Here is a 17,710-nt window from a genome sequence, read left to right as displayed (position 1 = left end):
TTTTCCAAAGTGACTTCCACCACGCACAGACTTTGACGCCCATCTTGGAATGGTCTAAGAAACATTTCAAGATGGCCAAGATGACCACTTTTGGAACAGGTGGTGCTTGAAGTGTGAGGGGTCTGTGAAGACAAGAGGGCACTGGGTGGCCTCATATTTTAAAAAAAGATTGTGGATGAAAAGGACGCGGGGGTACAGGAACATACATAGGGATTCGGCCACGTACCGGGATACGGGGTCTGACGCAAGCAGTGGTATGATTCAACTCATCCAATCAAAACATGCCGAGACTGTAATGCTGTCCTGGACCAGGCCCTCCAGGCTTTCACGATTTAGCGATATGTAAAAACAAAACATTTAAAAGCTAAAATTGCAGTTTCGCAAAACGCATGCGGTGTTTACATAAAATGTCCTCAAATCATAGATGGCGACGCCCTCCTTTTATTTGCCCAGCACTGACTGCATGGCTGAATAAAATTAGGAACAGCAGACAGGAGCGGCATTTATTTACTTCCCGTCTTCCTGCCTGGACCAGTCGCGGATGCTGAGGTACATTGTAGAGAGGAGGCTGCCCCTAGGAAGCAGGGGAATTACCCCGGCTCCGCCTCCCGTGCCTAAAGCACCAGCCTATGCCCACTGGCCCAGCTTACCACCATGCCTGGGCATTTGCAAAATATGCAATTTGGGTGGGCGAAGGGAAAAGTAGTAATCGGGGTCCCCACGCAGTGTCCGGCTCGGCTGCTGTAATGAGTGATGGATCTGGCTGCCTCTGTGCCTCACCTGTAGTTAATCTCCTCTGAGGCGTCAGGCTCCCGGTTTGGGTTCTGAAATAGTGCTTCGGGAAAGCATTACCAATCTGCTTTCACGGTAAGCAGCAAATGGGTCTGCGCGCCTCTGAGAGCCCATTTTATGGCCACAGTACAAGGAGTGTTGTGGGCATGCAGCAGGCTGGGGGACAAAAATAATAATCATCATTAAAAAAAGAAATGTGCAGAGGAGCGTGTGGGCGGCCTTGGGAACCATGTCTTCTGAAAAGTAAATTGAGCCCGCGGAGGCATTTACAAAGTTACCACAGTAACAGAATTCAAATGCTTTGTAACATAAACATTGATTGTTCAGGAGTCGATGCCAAACTGTATGAACCAATCTGTTGGAACACGGAAAAGCCTCTTTTTGCCATGAAAGGAACCCGGCATTTTCTGAAGGTTATTTAAGTACCTTTTTCAAACACGAAACATGAAATAAGGCCATGGCATTATGCAGATGCTCAAAATGCGATGTGTTACTTTATTTAACTTTGTCGCGGCAAGGGCATCATGACGTACTCTAAGAATCACCTCTAAAGCATGACTTATTCCCACGCTCAACAAGCATTGGCCTGTCGCGCGAGAGCAAGCATCGCGGCACCGGCGCTTTACTTTGAACATTAAAAGTAAAGCGCAGGTGCCGCGATTATAGCAAAAGTAAAGAAATAGTTTTTTTCTATTTCTTTACTTTTGCGAATGTGAAAGTCATCACGGTTCTAATGACCCGTGAAAGACTGTTGGCGGCCGGCCACGCGTGAACGTAAGCGCTAGGACAGTCAGCAGCACTTTGAAAACTCATCTACAAAATGTCTCTCCGAGCAGCGCATGCGCTCTAACTCAGCGAGACCTAAAAAGGACAATGACACAAGCCCATTACCAACATAGGCGGAGAGTGGGCGGGGCTTCTAGTGCATACCCTAATACAGCATGTCTCGCAGAGCGAGCTGCGCATGCGTGCTGCAGGTAAGCTCGACCGCAAAATGTAGACAGTAAAGTGTATGCAACAGAATCCACTGCTTCAAATTGCAACTCTTGTAACTGCATGTACCCAAATATGAATGTGACTTGAAATATGAAGATCAGAAAATAAACCTATTTAAGAAAATATAATGGGAAAACATGCACCAAGAAAAGAGCAACAAAAAAGAAATTGAAAAAATCCAAAAACTGAAATAGAATTGTAAAAGTGGGAAAAAAAGCACAATGTTCATGTAAAACACCCAAAAAACAACCTGCAAAATAAACTTTCTACTACAGAAAAGTTACCTCTTGGCAGGGACCGATACACTTGGGGACAATATCACACACTTGGGGACAATATCACTAATGCTACACGCACATAGCTAACACCAAAGTAGGCTCACTAGAAATTTCATTAAAAAAGATTATCAACAAAGAAGTATATTACAGTTCCTTCAATGAGGCGCCCCTGAATTGTGAAACACAATAATATATATGATATACTGAACGTATTAGAATATTTAAAAACAATTTTTAGAAGTACAGTCAAACAGATGTGAAACAAACTGCACCTAAAAAAATTATTCATTACCAAAAGCAAGCAACTACACGCATTATGACTACTGTTGCCGAATCCACAAGAAAAATTCATCAATGGTGAAATCAAAGCGCTGTGCATACGGAACCTTATCACAAGGACTGGTGTAGGCTGGAAATATAAATAAAAAGAAACTGGCACGAAATGAGCTTTAATGGTGGCGGACTGCCATCATGTGGTGAAGTAGCTGCAGGCCACTGAAATCAATTAAACTTAGAGTGCTGGAAATGCGTCTCATAAACAAGGCTGGGAGTGCTGCTCGTGGTGCAGCTCATTAAAAAAGCTCCCGGGGGCATATAATTGTTGTGAGCCAGCGAGCAATAGTGTGGGACCGCTACAGTAGTGTTTTGGACATTGAGTCAATCGTAGTTCTAGTATTTGTAGGAACTACAATGGAACTAGAAGATACACTACCCTGCCCAGGACGGAGGATCCAAACATGAATCCTAATTATGTGTATAATGACAGTAATGATTATAAAAATATGGGCAAAGCTGGCAAGTCTGCTGCCCTTTAGGTTGGTGAAAAACTAGATCGCACACCATTTGCCCCAAACATTTTGCAAGTGAAGCTCCCATGAGGCAGTGGCCCTCACACATTGTACATCACAATCCCCAGTGGCCTACTGGCATTATCCCCACCCCCACACCTACAGGTAGTTGGACCACAAAAATGGCCGAACTGCTACCCGAGGGAGCAGAAACCGCAAACATACACAATTTGGCCAAAATGTACAGAGGAAGTGACAATTTGCCAGGTGCCCGCTTTCCAAGCAGTACTACTCATTCCAAGGTGATTGCCACCATCCCATCGCTTTCTGGGCAGATAGGCGACAAAAGCAGGCATTCTGCTCCAAGTGCAGAAACTGTCATGGCATAATACTGTGAAAATAAAATATAGGTGTAGGAAAGTGCCCTTTTTGACATGGACTGAAAGTGCACTGGGTTCCTGCTAATCGTGTCTCCAGTGCCAGAGCTCTTTCCCTAAAATTGTACATTTTTTCCACAATTGGCACAACTTCAGCACCTCTGTAAGTCCTTAGTAAATGGTACCCCTAGACTCTAAGGCATTGGGAATGGAAAGGATCCACTAGAGCTGCAGCACAAATTGTGCCACCCTAGCGACCCCTCAGCAAGATCATGCACACTGCCATTGCAGGCTGTGTGTCTTAGTGCAGACTAAAATGACATGTCACACATCCCTGTGTGTAATGCCTTTAGAAACTGCATGAGGTATAGTTAAAACACACCTTACAGGAGGCCTTAAAGCCCTAAGGCAGGGTGCAGTATATCCCATGTGTGGCCACATCTGTCCGAGTAGATATACCCCTGCAATAACCATGTATATTCATAGGAATTGTAAGTGCACAGGGAAGCCATATTGAGGACATGGGTTGGATACTCATTGTTGCGTATTCTTCAGCTCCATGATGGCTTCACTGTTCCCCCTGATGTTTAGTACCATAGATCTCATCTTAATAAACCCGCACTGGTGCCAGTGTAAGATTTCTTAATAAAAGCACCTAGAGGCCACCTTATAGGTGGCCCCTAAAAACCTATTAACTACTAGTGTGGTTACTGACTGGTGTCAGCCAGCCTACCACTCTAGACATGTTTCTGACCTCGGGGGGAGAGCCCTTGCTCGCGGACACCGAGTACAAAGCTTGCTCTGGGCGGAGGTGTTCACTCCTCCTCCAAGCAGAAATTGCCGTCCAGGACGAGAAGCTTCAAATGCATTGTGCCTTTGAAATGCAACCCATGCCTCTCCTGTTAGAGGGAGATGGCAACCCCCCTGTTCTGACCCCACTTTTGGCAGGAGGACAGGTGGAAAAACTAGTACATTTAGGAGGTATGCCCAGATCCAGCCAGCACCATCCCTAAGGTGGAGCGGCTGATGTGGATCCCACTTTTCATATTCCTCCATCTTTTGTTTGAAGGAATTAGCCTATTAGAGTCCGGGTTATACCCACGTCCTACAGGAAGTGGTCATATAGAGGGTGTAGACACCCTAAAGGTAGGTAGCCCGTTGGCTACTACCTGTCAGTTTCCTTAATGCCTTTAAGTTGCGTATTTAGGTGCCACCTCCCAACCCAAGACTTCAGATTTGACAGACCTAAAGCCGAAGAGAACAAAGAAGAACTACTGAATCAGAGAACTGAAGGCCTGTCGCAAAGTTTCGGCGCAAAACCCTGCCTGCACCAATTCTCGATAATCGTGGTAAACTGTCTTGTCCTGCTGCTGTGTGGCCTATAGAACCCCCAGCGAATTGCCAGCCCTCCGCAAATCACCTAGAAACTCCCGTGGAGTAGAGGAGCTACTCCCCTGCAGTCCAGAGGCACCATCCCGCAGAGTCCCGTCCACCAACTTGCAGCTCCACAGCCCAACCGATGCTGCAGCTAACCAAGTGCAGGTACCCGTGCTCTGGGAGGTCAGATCTATCTCTCCACTGAGTGTGAAGACACCAGAGTCTACCGGAGGCATGTAACACCAATACCTGGGGTACTGGAAGGCCTACAACAAATCGCAACGGTGAAGATTCCAGTCTGGACACCAACTACATAGGAAGCAAGCAGCCTTCTAGGAGCATCAGCACCTCTGAGACCCCCACTTCAAGAGTGACCCAACAGTCCTGATTTAACCCCTGCCAGCTGTTTGCCCCTGACCGCAAGGAGCACCTCAACTCACAGAGCCCAGCTGACCTACCTGCTCTCCACCTAACCCGCCTGACCTGGGTACCAATGAACCGACTGTGCTCTTGCATCTGGGAGGCCCTTGTGACCCCAGGTCTCATTTGAGAGCCCTAGACTTGTTTCCAAATCCCCCTGGGTAGCCTGTTTCCAGGTACCCCTCCTCCTTCTTTGTAGTGCCTCAGTTACCAACTCCACCCTCTACACCGTGAACTTTATTTTTGTGCACTATATAGAGAGCCAGTCTCCTACAACTGGGTAAACAAATCTCTACTAAGGGACTGAACGCTCATTGCACGCAACAATCTTTGCTGATCTAGTGGTGGTTTCCATCCTCACTGTGGGCAGATACGCTTCAAAAATTGCCTCTGTGCCCTAAGGTTGGGATTTCACTATGGCCAAATACAACCAAATGTAAATGAACTACAAGCAGAGAGACCGTCCAAAGTACCACTCCCATGCTGCACACAAACTACACTGATGGTCTGGTGGCTGAACCCCCAGACTTTCCTGCAGAAGGAGGATCAGCCCAAAAACATTTTATATAACCCCCTACTCCGTAAACAGGGAAGCAGAATCCATGGCGCAGTCACAAACAGTTAAGTATAGTGGCAGTTACCATTTTCCAAATTACAACTCCCATGCTGCCCACAAACTAACTTGGTGGGCTGGTGATTGTTTCAATTGACCCCCCACGCCCGAGGTAGATCAGGCATACAAACCTAATTTTCATTTTTGCTGCCACTTAATCCTCTTGTTTTCTTATTCTTTTACTCTGCTCCTTTTCTTACCCCAGTCTCTTATTCCTACTTATCCTACTTGACTACTTATGCAGACTCGTACACTAATTTACCCTTCCCTACGTTTTATTCTATTTACTTCTCATTGTTTTCTCCTTTTACTCCTGCACTTTTACCCATTCTTTTAGATCTTTCCTCTGCATTTGACAAGGTTTTGCATTCCTTTCTTATCACATACTGCACTTGAAATTGTAGTCAGCAAGCAAGCCTTAAAATGGTTTTATTTTAAAAACCATCTACTTGGGCCCAATTTCACTTCCATTAGGTATGGTGTTTACCAAAGCCTCTTGTTGAGCCTCACCCATTTTAACATTTATGTTTCTCCCCTTACATCTTTGGTCCATGCTTATGGTTACCGTATCCTCTTTTATGCCTAGGATGCACAAGTTCTCTTCTCTGTATCTTCAAGTGTTTCCCTCACTAAATTTAATTGTACCAGTTGCATGGACGAGTTTGCCAAGTGTATGAGCTCTACTTGTCTCAAGTTGAATGGGGGCAAGACTGAGGTTCTTATGTTTGGTAGACATAATTCGGTATGTCTTTGGCTTGGTGGGCTTCTGCGCTTGGAGACTGTCCCATACATTTTACATTGGCATAAAACCTGAGAGACAAAATCATCTTGCAAAACTGTATTACAAGGCTTGATTACTGGAATGCCCTGTATCGCAGAGCTCTTTATTATTTACTTCAGTGCATTCAAAGTGTCATAAATTCATCTGCATGGCTCCTTAGGAGACTTCCTTCCCATGCATCCATAACCTTTCATCTGACAAACCTACATTGGCTGCCTATTTACAAGCACATCATTTTCAAAGCTGTGTTCTTTACATATTGCACAGTCAGTAACTTAGGATCCATACATCAGGAAAAACCGAACTCTTTACAGTCCCACTTGTGTTCTATGCTTGGCTTCAAGCAATGAACAACTTGTCCTACAGATCCAGCGCCTCAGGCAAGTTGTTGGTTCTTTCGCCTACTTGGCGGTCAGATACTGAAGCTACCTTCTATTTGATTACAGTAGCTCTCCTCCCAGCCTCTTTCAACAAGTTACAATTGTTATTTGAGCAACCTCAATTCCTTTATTCCATCTAGCTGTGTCTACTAGTAATAGGAAGACTTCCAGGTATTTGTTGCGCTCTACAAGGCATTGTATAATCCTCATCAAATCTGTTCCTACCTACCCCTACTCGTGTTGACTCTTGCTCCTGCTATTATACTTGCACGTTCTCCTACTCTTACTTGTTCACATTCCTACTTTTATTGGTATGTCTGTTTACTCCCACACCGCTTGCTTCTGCTTACTATGCTCTTATTGCTGGATGCCCTACTCTTCTAGTTAGTCATGCCTTCTCCTTTTCTTCTTGCTATCTCTTCCTCTTACTTAAACCTATTGACTCACACTTACCTCTTTTTCCTACTTGTACTTTCTTCTATTTACTCCTATTTGTACTCCTGTGCTTGCTTACTCCTTTGTAGAACTGTTCTCTTACTGTCACTTACTCGTACTTCTGCATACATTTACCTCCTTACTCCTATTGGTTCTTCTACCTGCTCTTACTCTTCTACTTACTCCTCACTCGTATTCTTTTTACTACTTACTCCTGCCAACTCTACACTACTAATACACACTACACATTCTCTTACTTATCCCTGTTCTTAGTTCTTTTTATTCCTATTTATTGCTACTGTTACATTCAGTACTTTTACTCCCTGTATATACTTTTAATGATTTGTACTTATAAGTAACACTTTGCTTGCTCCAGCTTAGTCCTACTCTTCTGCCTGCTCCTTCTCGTGGTTACTTTTACTCTTACTTACATTTTGTCATACTCCTACTTAAATCTTGCCACCCATCTCCATTACCCACTCTGGACAAGCACATATTGATGCTCCCACACCCAAGCATTCATCCATAAAACCTCTATCATCCACACACTCACATTTGAATGTATCTAGAAATGCAACCACACCCATCCACATACCCACCTGCCAATTATATGCATCCACAGTGCTTATTTTATAATAGAATGAGTGCCGGAGCCCAAATCTCTGCTCAGAAATAAGCTGTTTGTGCTGTTAAATGTCCGTGCACCTAGTTTGTGTAGTCTTGATATCCACTGTCGGACACTATGTGCTCCTTTATCTCACTCATGCAGGTTCATGCTTTCTGCCTTTACAACTTTTTCTTTCTGTCTTTTTCTTCCTACGTCTCAGAAGCCCTTTCAGAGGGCTTCAGGGCAGGCAGGAGCTACTTGGCCCAACCGTGGGGGTGGAGGCCTTTTACTCCTGTGTCCTAGGGCATGACGTTTTTATATAGGTCCTGAGTAACTAGGCCAAGTACCCCTTCAGCACTTGACTCTTCGTAGGAGTGTGGATAGAGTCGTTCAAGGCTTCGGTGGGGGTGGGGGGGGGTTAGATACATGGGTGTGAACACAGGCTCACAACTCAAAATACATTCTATGGCAACAATAAATAATTGTTCAGTCATATACCTGCTTTTATGAAAAAGGACTATTTATGTACGTACACAAAGTAAAATACGGATACACCAGCAATACACACAGTTGTCCCCTGAGGTTGAGGCTGTAGTGTTCAATAGGCAGGTCCCTGAGGTCCCACTTCTTTCTCACTAATGGTAGCAGTAGGCTTTCATTGTAGGTGACGTTCGGGTTAACCCCCTCTTGTAGTCTGTGTCTCAGGATTCCCATTCTGACTTTTTCAAAAGTGTCCCCCCCCCCAAGTCACGGGCAGAAGTCTTGGTGAACGTCTCCTCCTCACACAGCCGGTCTGGCTGCTTGACAGTTGACAATATGGGGTGTCCTGAACTCCCCTTCCTACAGTCCATTTCTAGACCGCCAAATTCTATTTAGGGTCTGAGTTTTTTAAATACCCACTTCTCTGTCTTGCCCTTCCCCCAGAAAATAATCTGATAGCTTCACAACACAGACCTTGGAGGTGATTAGAGGTTTGAACCTGGACGTCAGCCATAGTAAAAGGTGCATAAAAAGGCTACCCCAGTTCCCAGCCCTACTCTTTCTGATTCTCTTATCAGCCCTGTCTCCTTAATGAGATGTGTCCAGGCCACTTTCCAGTGAGATCACCCTGCTTCAAAGAGCACCCTTTGAAGTGTACTGAAAATCCTTTCTCTCTTTCCTCTAGTGTGTGTCCCACTCGGCTCACAAGAATGAAGTTCATGTGCAAATCTGGCTGGGGGTATTTCTCTACCTCCTCATGCTCCTCCAGTCAGCCCTAGGCCATGTTTTGTACCATACACTTGCACCCAACAATTGCATACGTACAACATGTGCTGTGCAGTGCTACATACTAACTTTATGTATACTAAGGGTGAGGTAATCGCAAAGCAGAAGAACTTTACAGAGTGACTCTGTGAACACATATAAAAAAGCCTGTTCACTTCTACGGGCACTTCATGGTATGCTGCCACTACCACGCTCGTGCTACTTGAGTCCTGGCAAAGGCAGTTGCTTTTCACTACAATTATGGTAGCGATTTGGGTGCACTGCCTGGTCCAACAAGACCGCAGTCCATGAGACAGGCCTACTTCATGGCACACATGCATGATCTGTTTGCGCCCATGACAACAAAAATCATCACCAGGGATCCAGACTTCGTCGCAGCTCGGGCACTGAGTGCAGGGGTGCACATCAGTCACCATATGAGGGACTTCTCCATCCCAGCCCTACCTCTTTCCTGTTTGTGTTTTTTTTTCTCTCATTTGCTCGCTGTCAATGTCTGATGAGGAAAAGTAAGTGCTGGTCCCCAGAAATGAGTGCTGGTGGGCCCTACCAGCTCAAATTAAGCATTGTGCACCCATAGCCATTCCACAAAACATTAATTGTTGTAAGCAACACACTACCATGAATATGTACATGGTCAGACCAACATCTCTCATTTTCTGTATTTGCATGTTGTGCAGCTGAATATGTGTGTGGTTGTTTTCTCCTCTGTGTATTGTCTGATGCATATAGGTGCCACCATTGTGTGATTTCAGTTAATGCGTGCGAACATACCACACGTTACATGGCTAGTAGAACAAAAAATCAAATGCGGTTAAAGCAAATCATACCTGTTGTGTTTTGCCAATGTTAGTTGTGACATACTGCATAAGTCAAAGCTATGTTGCATCATGAAGTACCTTCTTAAACGTGCCTTAATTTTACATTTTTCAGTTAAAGATTTGGACTGTGGCTTAAATCTTCCAGGTGTGAAGCTATTTTTTGGGTCTGAAATTGAGAATGGTAAGTAATGTTACACTTTGATGTTAAAAAAAAAAACCCTTTCAGGCCATCAGTAGGTGATAGTGATTGGCTAAGTGACATGAGACTGCCTGAAAGTGTGAATGCTAAGTAATGTTAAGCTTTGGTGTTGAAATAAAACCCTTTCAAACCATTGGTAGTGATTGGCGTAGTGACATGAAATTGTCCTCTTTTGCTAGTCTGCATTGCGACTGCAGTTTAGAAAGCTGTTTGTATAATTTGTGGTAGACTTCTCCAGCATGGACAATATTTGTGCATGTGGTGTAGTTTTCACTGTGCCTGTCAGGATTTTGTAGCATCTGTAAAGTAATATTTAATGCCATGTCACCAGGGCTAGAACAGTAAAAATGAGTAAAATGTCTGAGATAAAACAGCAGGCCCCGTTCTCCAAACAGACCTCTTTCATTATTCCAAAGAAGTAGGAAAGTCATGGCAGGTTTGAAAGGTGGTCACTTTCCTACTGACTGATGTGCCACCCCATCTGTCTGAACTCATCCCATCCAAACTTCAGCTACTGAGATGGCAGTTCTCTGAACTCTATTCCCCCTAGAATCTACCATAGCTCAGATTTTCTACCTCATGTTGTGTGCGCAGGCAGTATGTTCAGAGCTTTGCTCTTCTGTTCTCTGGTATTATTTGGCTCCCTGGTCTAAGTCATCTCTTTTGACTGCTTAATCTGTTTCTGGTTAGTGGACCTGGCGCTAATTTCAGCGAAGACCGGCATGCCTGAAAGTCCTAAGAAGGCTCTCTGAAGGACTTGTGGTGCAAATCTCCTTCAATGCGGGTGATCCATGTGACACGTGTATCTATATCCTCAGCACAAGCCTTAAAAAGGCCGGCAATGTAATCAATTTTCCACCAACATCCTCCTGCATAGAGAAAGCAGGGTGCTTTATAGTCTGTAGACCTGTTCTCGTCTGAAGATCTTGTCACAGAAACCTTCCATCATCTTTCAAAAGATGCAAAATTGATAGGCTCTGACAAATGTGAAAAGTGTTTAAGACTTCATAACACCTTGATGGTAAGAGCTCTCTCACATGCTTTCCCTTCTAAAATTCCATCAATGAAATGATCATCGTTGAAGCCCTCACTGGGGTTAATACCGTCTCAGAATTCATTTTCCAAGGAAAAAGTCTAGACATCATCCATTGTCTTGGAACTTCCATCTACTTTTTCGTTGGAGCCTCTGTTGATGGGAGACATGACAACTCTGTGTAAGAAAACCTCATCAATGACTGTTCTGTCTGTAGATCCTCATGGTCAAGTCCTCTATCTAAATCATCCTTATCAGTGACTGTTCCGTTTAGTACCACTTTATTCATGACGTCACTGTCTGTGACCGTTGCATGGACATAGCCTTCATCGTTGACCTTGAGGAAATCTTAAATATCTTCATTGACACCCCCACTCATACAAGCTTTGCCTGCTCCTTAGGCTATTGCAGAGACATTGCTACCTAGCTTTTGCCAGCTCATATGTCTAGCAAAATGTCTCCTGTCATTCCAGTATATATCGTCAAGACTGATTCTGAAGGTGGTGATGAGGACTCTGAAAGCGATTGCCCTTTTGGACCAGCCTATAGCCTGTCCTGTAGGAAACTGGATTTTTGATGCAGAACCCCTCCCCCACTTTTTGCCTGGTATTTGACGCAACTTTGACTGAAAGTGATCAGGGCCCCTGCTAACCAGGCCCCCAGCACCAGTGTTCTTTCCCTAAACTGTACCATTGTTCCACATTTGGCACAACTTCAGCCCCCCTATAAGTCCCTAACCAATGGTACTCCTGGTACCTAGGGCCTTGGGACTGAAGAGGGTCCACTAGGGCTGCAGCACGAATTGTGCCACCCTAGAGACCACTCACTAAGATCATGTAAACTGCTATTGCAGGCTGTGGGTCTTGGTGCAGACTAAATCGAAGAGTCGACATGGCACACATCCCAGTGTGCCATTCCTATAAACACTGCAGGAGTTATAGGTAAGACACCCTTACAGCAGGCCCTACAGCCATAAGGCAGAGTGCACTATAACCCATGTGTGGAAATGTCTGCCTGAGTAGATGTGACCCTACAATATCTAAGTTCATTCAAGACATTTTAAGTGAACGGGGAAGCCATAAAAAGTACATGGCTGGACACTCGTCATTACGAGTTCCCTATCTACAAGATTGCTTTACTGTACTCCAAGATGTTTGGTACCAAAGATCTCATCTTCATAAACCCGCATTGATGCCAGTGTCCAATTTAATAATACATGCACCAAGAGTACACGTTAGAGGTACCACCTGAAAACCTACCGAATACTTGCTTGCTTATCGACTGGTCTCAACCAGCCCCCCTAGCATCCTGAGGTGAGAGCCTCACTCCTTGAGGCCCAGAACAAAGCCTGCTCTGGGCAGAGGTGTTTTGCATCTCTTACAAGCAGGAATTGCCTTCCAGGGGAGGAAGCCTCTAAGGCCATGCTGCCTTTGAAATGTGACCATGGCCTCTCCAGTTACTGGGAGATGCCAAACCCCCTGCTCTAACCCCAGTTTTGTCGGGAGGACAGGCAGGAAAATTAGTAAGATTAGGAGATGTGCCCACATCCAGCCAGCACCACCCCTAAGGTGGAGCAGCTGATGTGCACCGCACTTCTCAGATTCCTCCATCTTGATTTGAACGGAATTAGCCTTCTAGTGTCAGGGTTATGCCCACTTCTCACAGTAAGTAGTCATGTACAGGGTGTAGACACCCTAAAGATAGGCAGCCAATTGGCTACTACCTAATCACTCCCCTTAACACCCTTAAATTGAGTATTTAGGTGGCACCCTTGAACCCAAGAACTCAGATTCGACTGACCTAAAGCTGAAGAGGACAATGAAGAGCTGCTGACCCAAGAACTGACAACCTGCTGTGGAGTTTTGGCGCGAAACCCTACCTGCCTGCAACATGTCTTGACAGTCGTGGTGAACTGTCTAGTCCTGTTGCTGCGTGGCCTCTAAAACCCCCAGAGAGCTACCAGTCCTTTGCAAATCGCCTAAGAACTCTCTTGGAGTACTACTCCCCTGCAGGCACAAACGCAGAGTTCGGCCCACTGTCTTGCAGCTGCCCGGCCGGCTGACTGCGGGAGTCTCCCAGGAAGAGGTACCCATGCTCAAGGAGGCCAGGTGTATCTCCCCACTAAGTGTGGAGGCACCAGGACCCACTGGAGCTGAGCAATGTCAATAGCCAGGATATCTGATGCCCTGCAGCAAACCCCAACAATGAAAGAGTCAGTCGGGACTCTAACTGCCCAGGAAGCGAGCAGCCGTCAAGGGACGTCGACACCCCTGAGACCCACTTCAAGAGTGGCCCCGCAGTTCTGATTTTTCCCCTGCCAGCTGTTTGTTCCTGACCGCGAGGAGCATCTTTGCGCACAGAGCCCAGCCTACCTACCTGCTCTGCACCCAGTCTGCATGGCCTGGGTACCAACAAACTGACTGCTTCCGCATCATAAAGGCCCTGTGACCCCCAGCTCTCGTTTGGGAGCCCCTGGACTTGTCCACAAGTCCCCCTGTGCAGCTTCTTTCTAGGTGTTGCCCCTTTTTCATAGTGCACCAGCTATCAACTCCACCAGCACCCTGCTCCTGGCCGAATTCAGGACTCACCGGACAAACTACTGGTAGAACTTTGGACCTTGGCTTACTACAACTCCAAATCCACAAGGTGAACCCCTGAAACAGTCTGTACTGTTAGTTTTCATACATGCTTTTTCCTCTCATAGGGTTGCATTGTGCGTAAAAGCGTAAGAATTTGAACATGTTACTTACCTCTGAGAATTAACAGGAAAAACAGTACCTACCTTTGAGCGAAGTTCTCAGTTTTACAAAATAGAAATAGAAAGAGCGTTATTTTTCTAAAGTGGTCTCTGATTTATTCTTTGAGTCTGTGTCTCATTTATTGCCTCTATGAGTAGAACACATGCTTAGCATTACCCTCTGATAAGCCTAACTGCTCGCCCACACTACCCCAAAATAGAGCATTAGTGTTATCTATTTTGCCTCTGTCGGCAAATAAGGATATCACTGGACTCTTTACACAGTGTACTTAATTTTAGTATGTAGAGAGCCAGCCTTCTACACGTCCGACCTGAATCTAAAGTGCTACAAGATGGCGATGAGGAGGAAGATGGCCAGAAGCAGAAACTACCTTATTAACCAGAAGGGCAAGTTCTGTCATATAGAGAAGTGGAGGACCGAGACATGCAACATTGTCACTCTGAGAAGTTCTATGAAGGTGATAAATATGATATGAGTTGTCATGATCTACCTATGATGCAAGTTCTTCTGTATCTCTTTTGTGCTTAAGGTTTACAATAATGGATTGTTGTGCAAAGTTTCATTCTGTTCTGCAAACCCAGGCTCCATGACCGCTGAGGCTTGTTCCGTAGTTACTGATTGTATCATTGTCCCCTCCACTGTCTCCACACTGCCATTCAAACCACCCTTCCATCTACGTTTGGAAATCAATGCTACCTTGTCCCATTCTGGTCTAGACTGGGACGGCTACTTAACAGATCCAGCAGAGCAATTGGAACCCCACAAGACTGTCAGCTGGATGATGTATAATCTTGTTCTCATCAAAATAGCCTTTAAGTTTTATTTGTTCTTTTTTTGGTGGTTCAAGAAGATTGCTTTCTCTACAACTTCAAAGATCAGCCTAGAGCAGTATGTAAGGCCATACCCATAGCTGATGACATTTGTCAGAAGGAATGAAATTGAAGAAAATACCAGCATCTGTCCTTAATATAGTACCTCACCTGGTGGGAAATTTAAGGAGATCAGGTAGTACACTGCCTACTAAACTGGACATCGCCAGACAGATTCTGTGATACTTAAGTGTCTTGTGGTGACTAGACTACACTGTGCATATCATCAAATGGAGAAAGTAGACGCATGGATGCGTTCAGCAAGCATGTGCCTTCTTTAGCAGCCACCTCTCACTGTACAGTAAGTTCATGTGGGGGACTTGAGACTGACTGATAGGCAGTAATGTAGCTCTTTACATAGAGATTTTTCTTGAAGGATAAAAGAAGCTCGAGCGATTCTGTTTGAGGCTGAGCATGCATTGTTGCTATCATTGAAGCTTCAATTGATTTGTCTAATGTTACCTTTCTCCTACTTATTCATGCAGCAGTCCTTCGGTGTATTTATTTCCAACCGGAGGATCAGGGCCATAGTCACAATGTGCAAGTCAAGGGGACGTCTCTTTGGCCACTGCATTGATGAAGCCCGCCAGCACATGTAAACCAGTCACCCAAACTGCAAGTTCATTAATTATCCTCCAAGCCCTGTGCCAGCACCCTTTTGAAGGACTCTTGGATGTACTCCACAGCTATTTTGTCAAACGCACTAACCGTATTACCAGCTGCAAGTTCAGCAGACCCACTGCAGGAGACCATGTTCTTCAGTGTTGGATCTTTCATAGATTCGCATGCTTTAATCATCCCCGTCGTCGTACTGGGTGTCCCACGGTATTAGTATAAAAGCAGCAGATGATACTATCGTAGGCTAAAATGCAATGATCATTCACTGCGATAGCTCATATACTTTCTTTTGTAAAAAAAAGAAACAAACTTGAACAACCAATAAGACGACAGCACCCTGTAGAACACTCCCAAGAGAGGCGGAGTTCCTCAGATTTTCAAGCACAAGTGTGAAACTATATACTTGAGGAAATAAGGGAAGCCTCTCAGGGGAGGAGGGTGTGTCGCATGTGAATCTATGAAGGCTACCAGTTTTGGAGAACCCTAGTTACAGGTAAGTAACTCCTTTTCTTCTCCAGTATTGGATCTTTCATAGATTCACATGCTGGAATCGGAGTAGATAGCAGTTGTATAGGCACACAAACATAGCAGATGGTGGGTAATAATATATATGCATATACCTTAACATATTGCGAAAGCAAAACAGTATCTTATAACTTTATAATGGTAAAAACACATAAATGAAGAAGGAAAAATACCTCTAAGAATATAGGCTTACCTTATTGAAACAGATGTCATAAGACCGTCTGCCCTAGAGCTACGTCACTGTAAGAAGCCAGATCCAGACAATAAGGCTGCGTGAAAGTATGTTTATGTGTACTCTTCCATGTTGCAGCAAGGCAAATCTTGTCCAACGGGATGCCAGCAAACAGCAGCAGAAGAGGATATTGCCTTTGTGGAATGTGCTTTGGCCTTGACTGTGAGCAGTTTACCCGCTGCAGTATGGCAGAGCTGAATAGTCACAGCAATCCATTTTGCAATACTTTTCTTTGTGACTGAAACACCCAGTCTTTGAGGTCCATATGAGACCAGCAATTTATCATTTTCACCTAGTTGTTTACTTCTTTGCAAATAAAACTAGTTCCACTTTTGTGACTTTCTTTAATAATTGGGCCCCTAATTTGGTCTGGTGTGGACTGTGACATTTTGCATTTATTAAAATTCTGTGTCTCTCTGTATCGGCCGGCTTCACTGTTAGTGACAGCATTTTGCTCTTTCACAAGAAGCATATCGGCACACACAGTGGTTTTGTTCAGTGCCAGGAACTACCGTGGCAGTGTGTGCTTTTTAGACCAAAAACTATTTTTGCTATTGATTGTTATAAGGGTGAGGGCCCGGCAGCTCCCACACCAGTAAGGCTTTACAAGTCACACATTGACAAAACTAAAAAGCTGACCACCAATTCTAGACCTACTGCTTGTTTTTTTTGTTTCCCATAATCTTATTGAAACTGGTTACATTGATTTTCCATTATGAATATTTTTGGGAAATATTAGCATGCATAGTTACTAAAGGAAGCTACTAAAGGAAGCTGCAAAGAAATTGTTTCCTGAAATTTTACAGTAGTTTAGCTAAATGTTTTTTTTTTTCCTGCATTCATGTTTTTTAGGCAATGAATCATCAATTTTGCTTTCAAGCTTTTGCAAATATTTGCATTCAATCAGAGATCATTCTGGGAGCATTATACATAGCCTCATATAGCTAAATTTTGAAACGTGTGTACACATTTTTATACTGGAACCACTGTCAATAGTGCAATCAGAGCTTACAACATTTACTTAGAGCACTCCTCCTCATAGTAAAGGCTTTCAATTAATGAACCAGAAATACAAGTTTAAACAGCATTAACAAATGGACAAAAATATTACTTTAACTGCAGACAGTGCCCTTCCCTGATCCATAATGTGGTGCTGCAAACTTGCAGCCAAAGGGTTTGTGCTGCAGGGGGTTGGGCCTATTTGTCCCAAGGACAAAATACATATGAAAACGTGTTGCCCTTGACCCCAAACAATATGTCCTGGGCGTCGGGCTATAGGAATTCCACATCCCTGCAGCCTGATACAACTACAATTATCGGCTATTGTTCTGTGGCCACAAGTTTTCCTCATATGTCATCAAGAAATGTATGACTCAGGTGGTGGCCTAATTCCAATGTAATGCATTTCATATTTTCCCTTATCTAGATGACTGGCTCATAAAAGGAACAAGACCGTCTGAGGTAGCAACTTCTGCCCAAGCTTGCTTACAACTTGTTCCACAATCTTCGATTTATTTTGAATGCAGTATAGTCTTCTCTGGTTCCAT

The 17,710-nt window shown here is 44.5% G+C and overlaps 1 protein-coding gene across 6 annotated transcripts in view; it reads left to right on the top strand.

Annotated features, from left to right (window-relative positions):
• EXD1 (exonuclease 3'-5' domain containing 1) overlaps window positions 1-17,710 on the top strand; it is a 972,955-nt gene that overhangs the window by 121,445 nt on the left and 833,800 nt on the right. For all 6 annotated transcript variants that reach the window (XM_085627141.1, XM_085627146.1, XM_085627144.1 and 3 more), the window contains one exon: window positions 10,041-10,109. In XM_085627141.1, coding sequence (XP_085483267.1) covers window positions 10,041-10,109 — 69 coding nt within the window. The remainder of the gene's footprint in view (window positions 1-10,040; window positions 10,110-17,710) is intronic.

The sequence above is a fragment of the Triturus cristatus genome, chromosome 9 (genome assembly GCF_964204655.1).
Source record: "Triturus cristatus chromosome 9, aTriCri1.1, whole genome shotgun sequence".
Lineage (NCBI taxonomy): Eukaryota > Metazoa > Chordata > Amphibia > Caudata > Salamandridae > Triturus > Triturus cristatus.
This window is presented reverse-complemented; position numbering and strand designations above follow the sequence as displayed.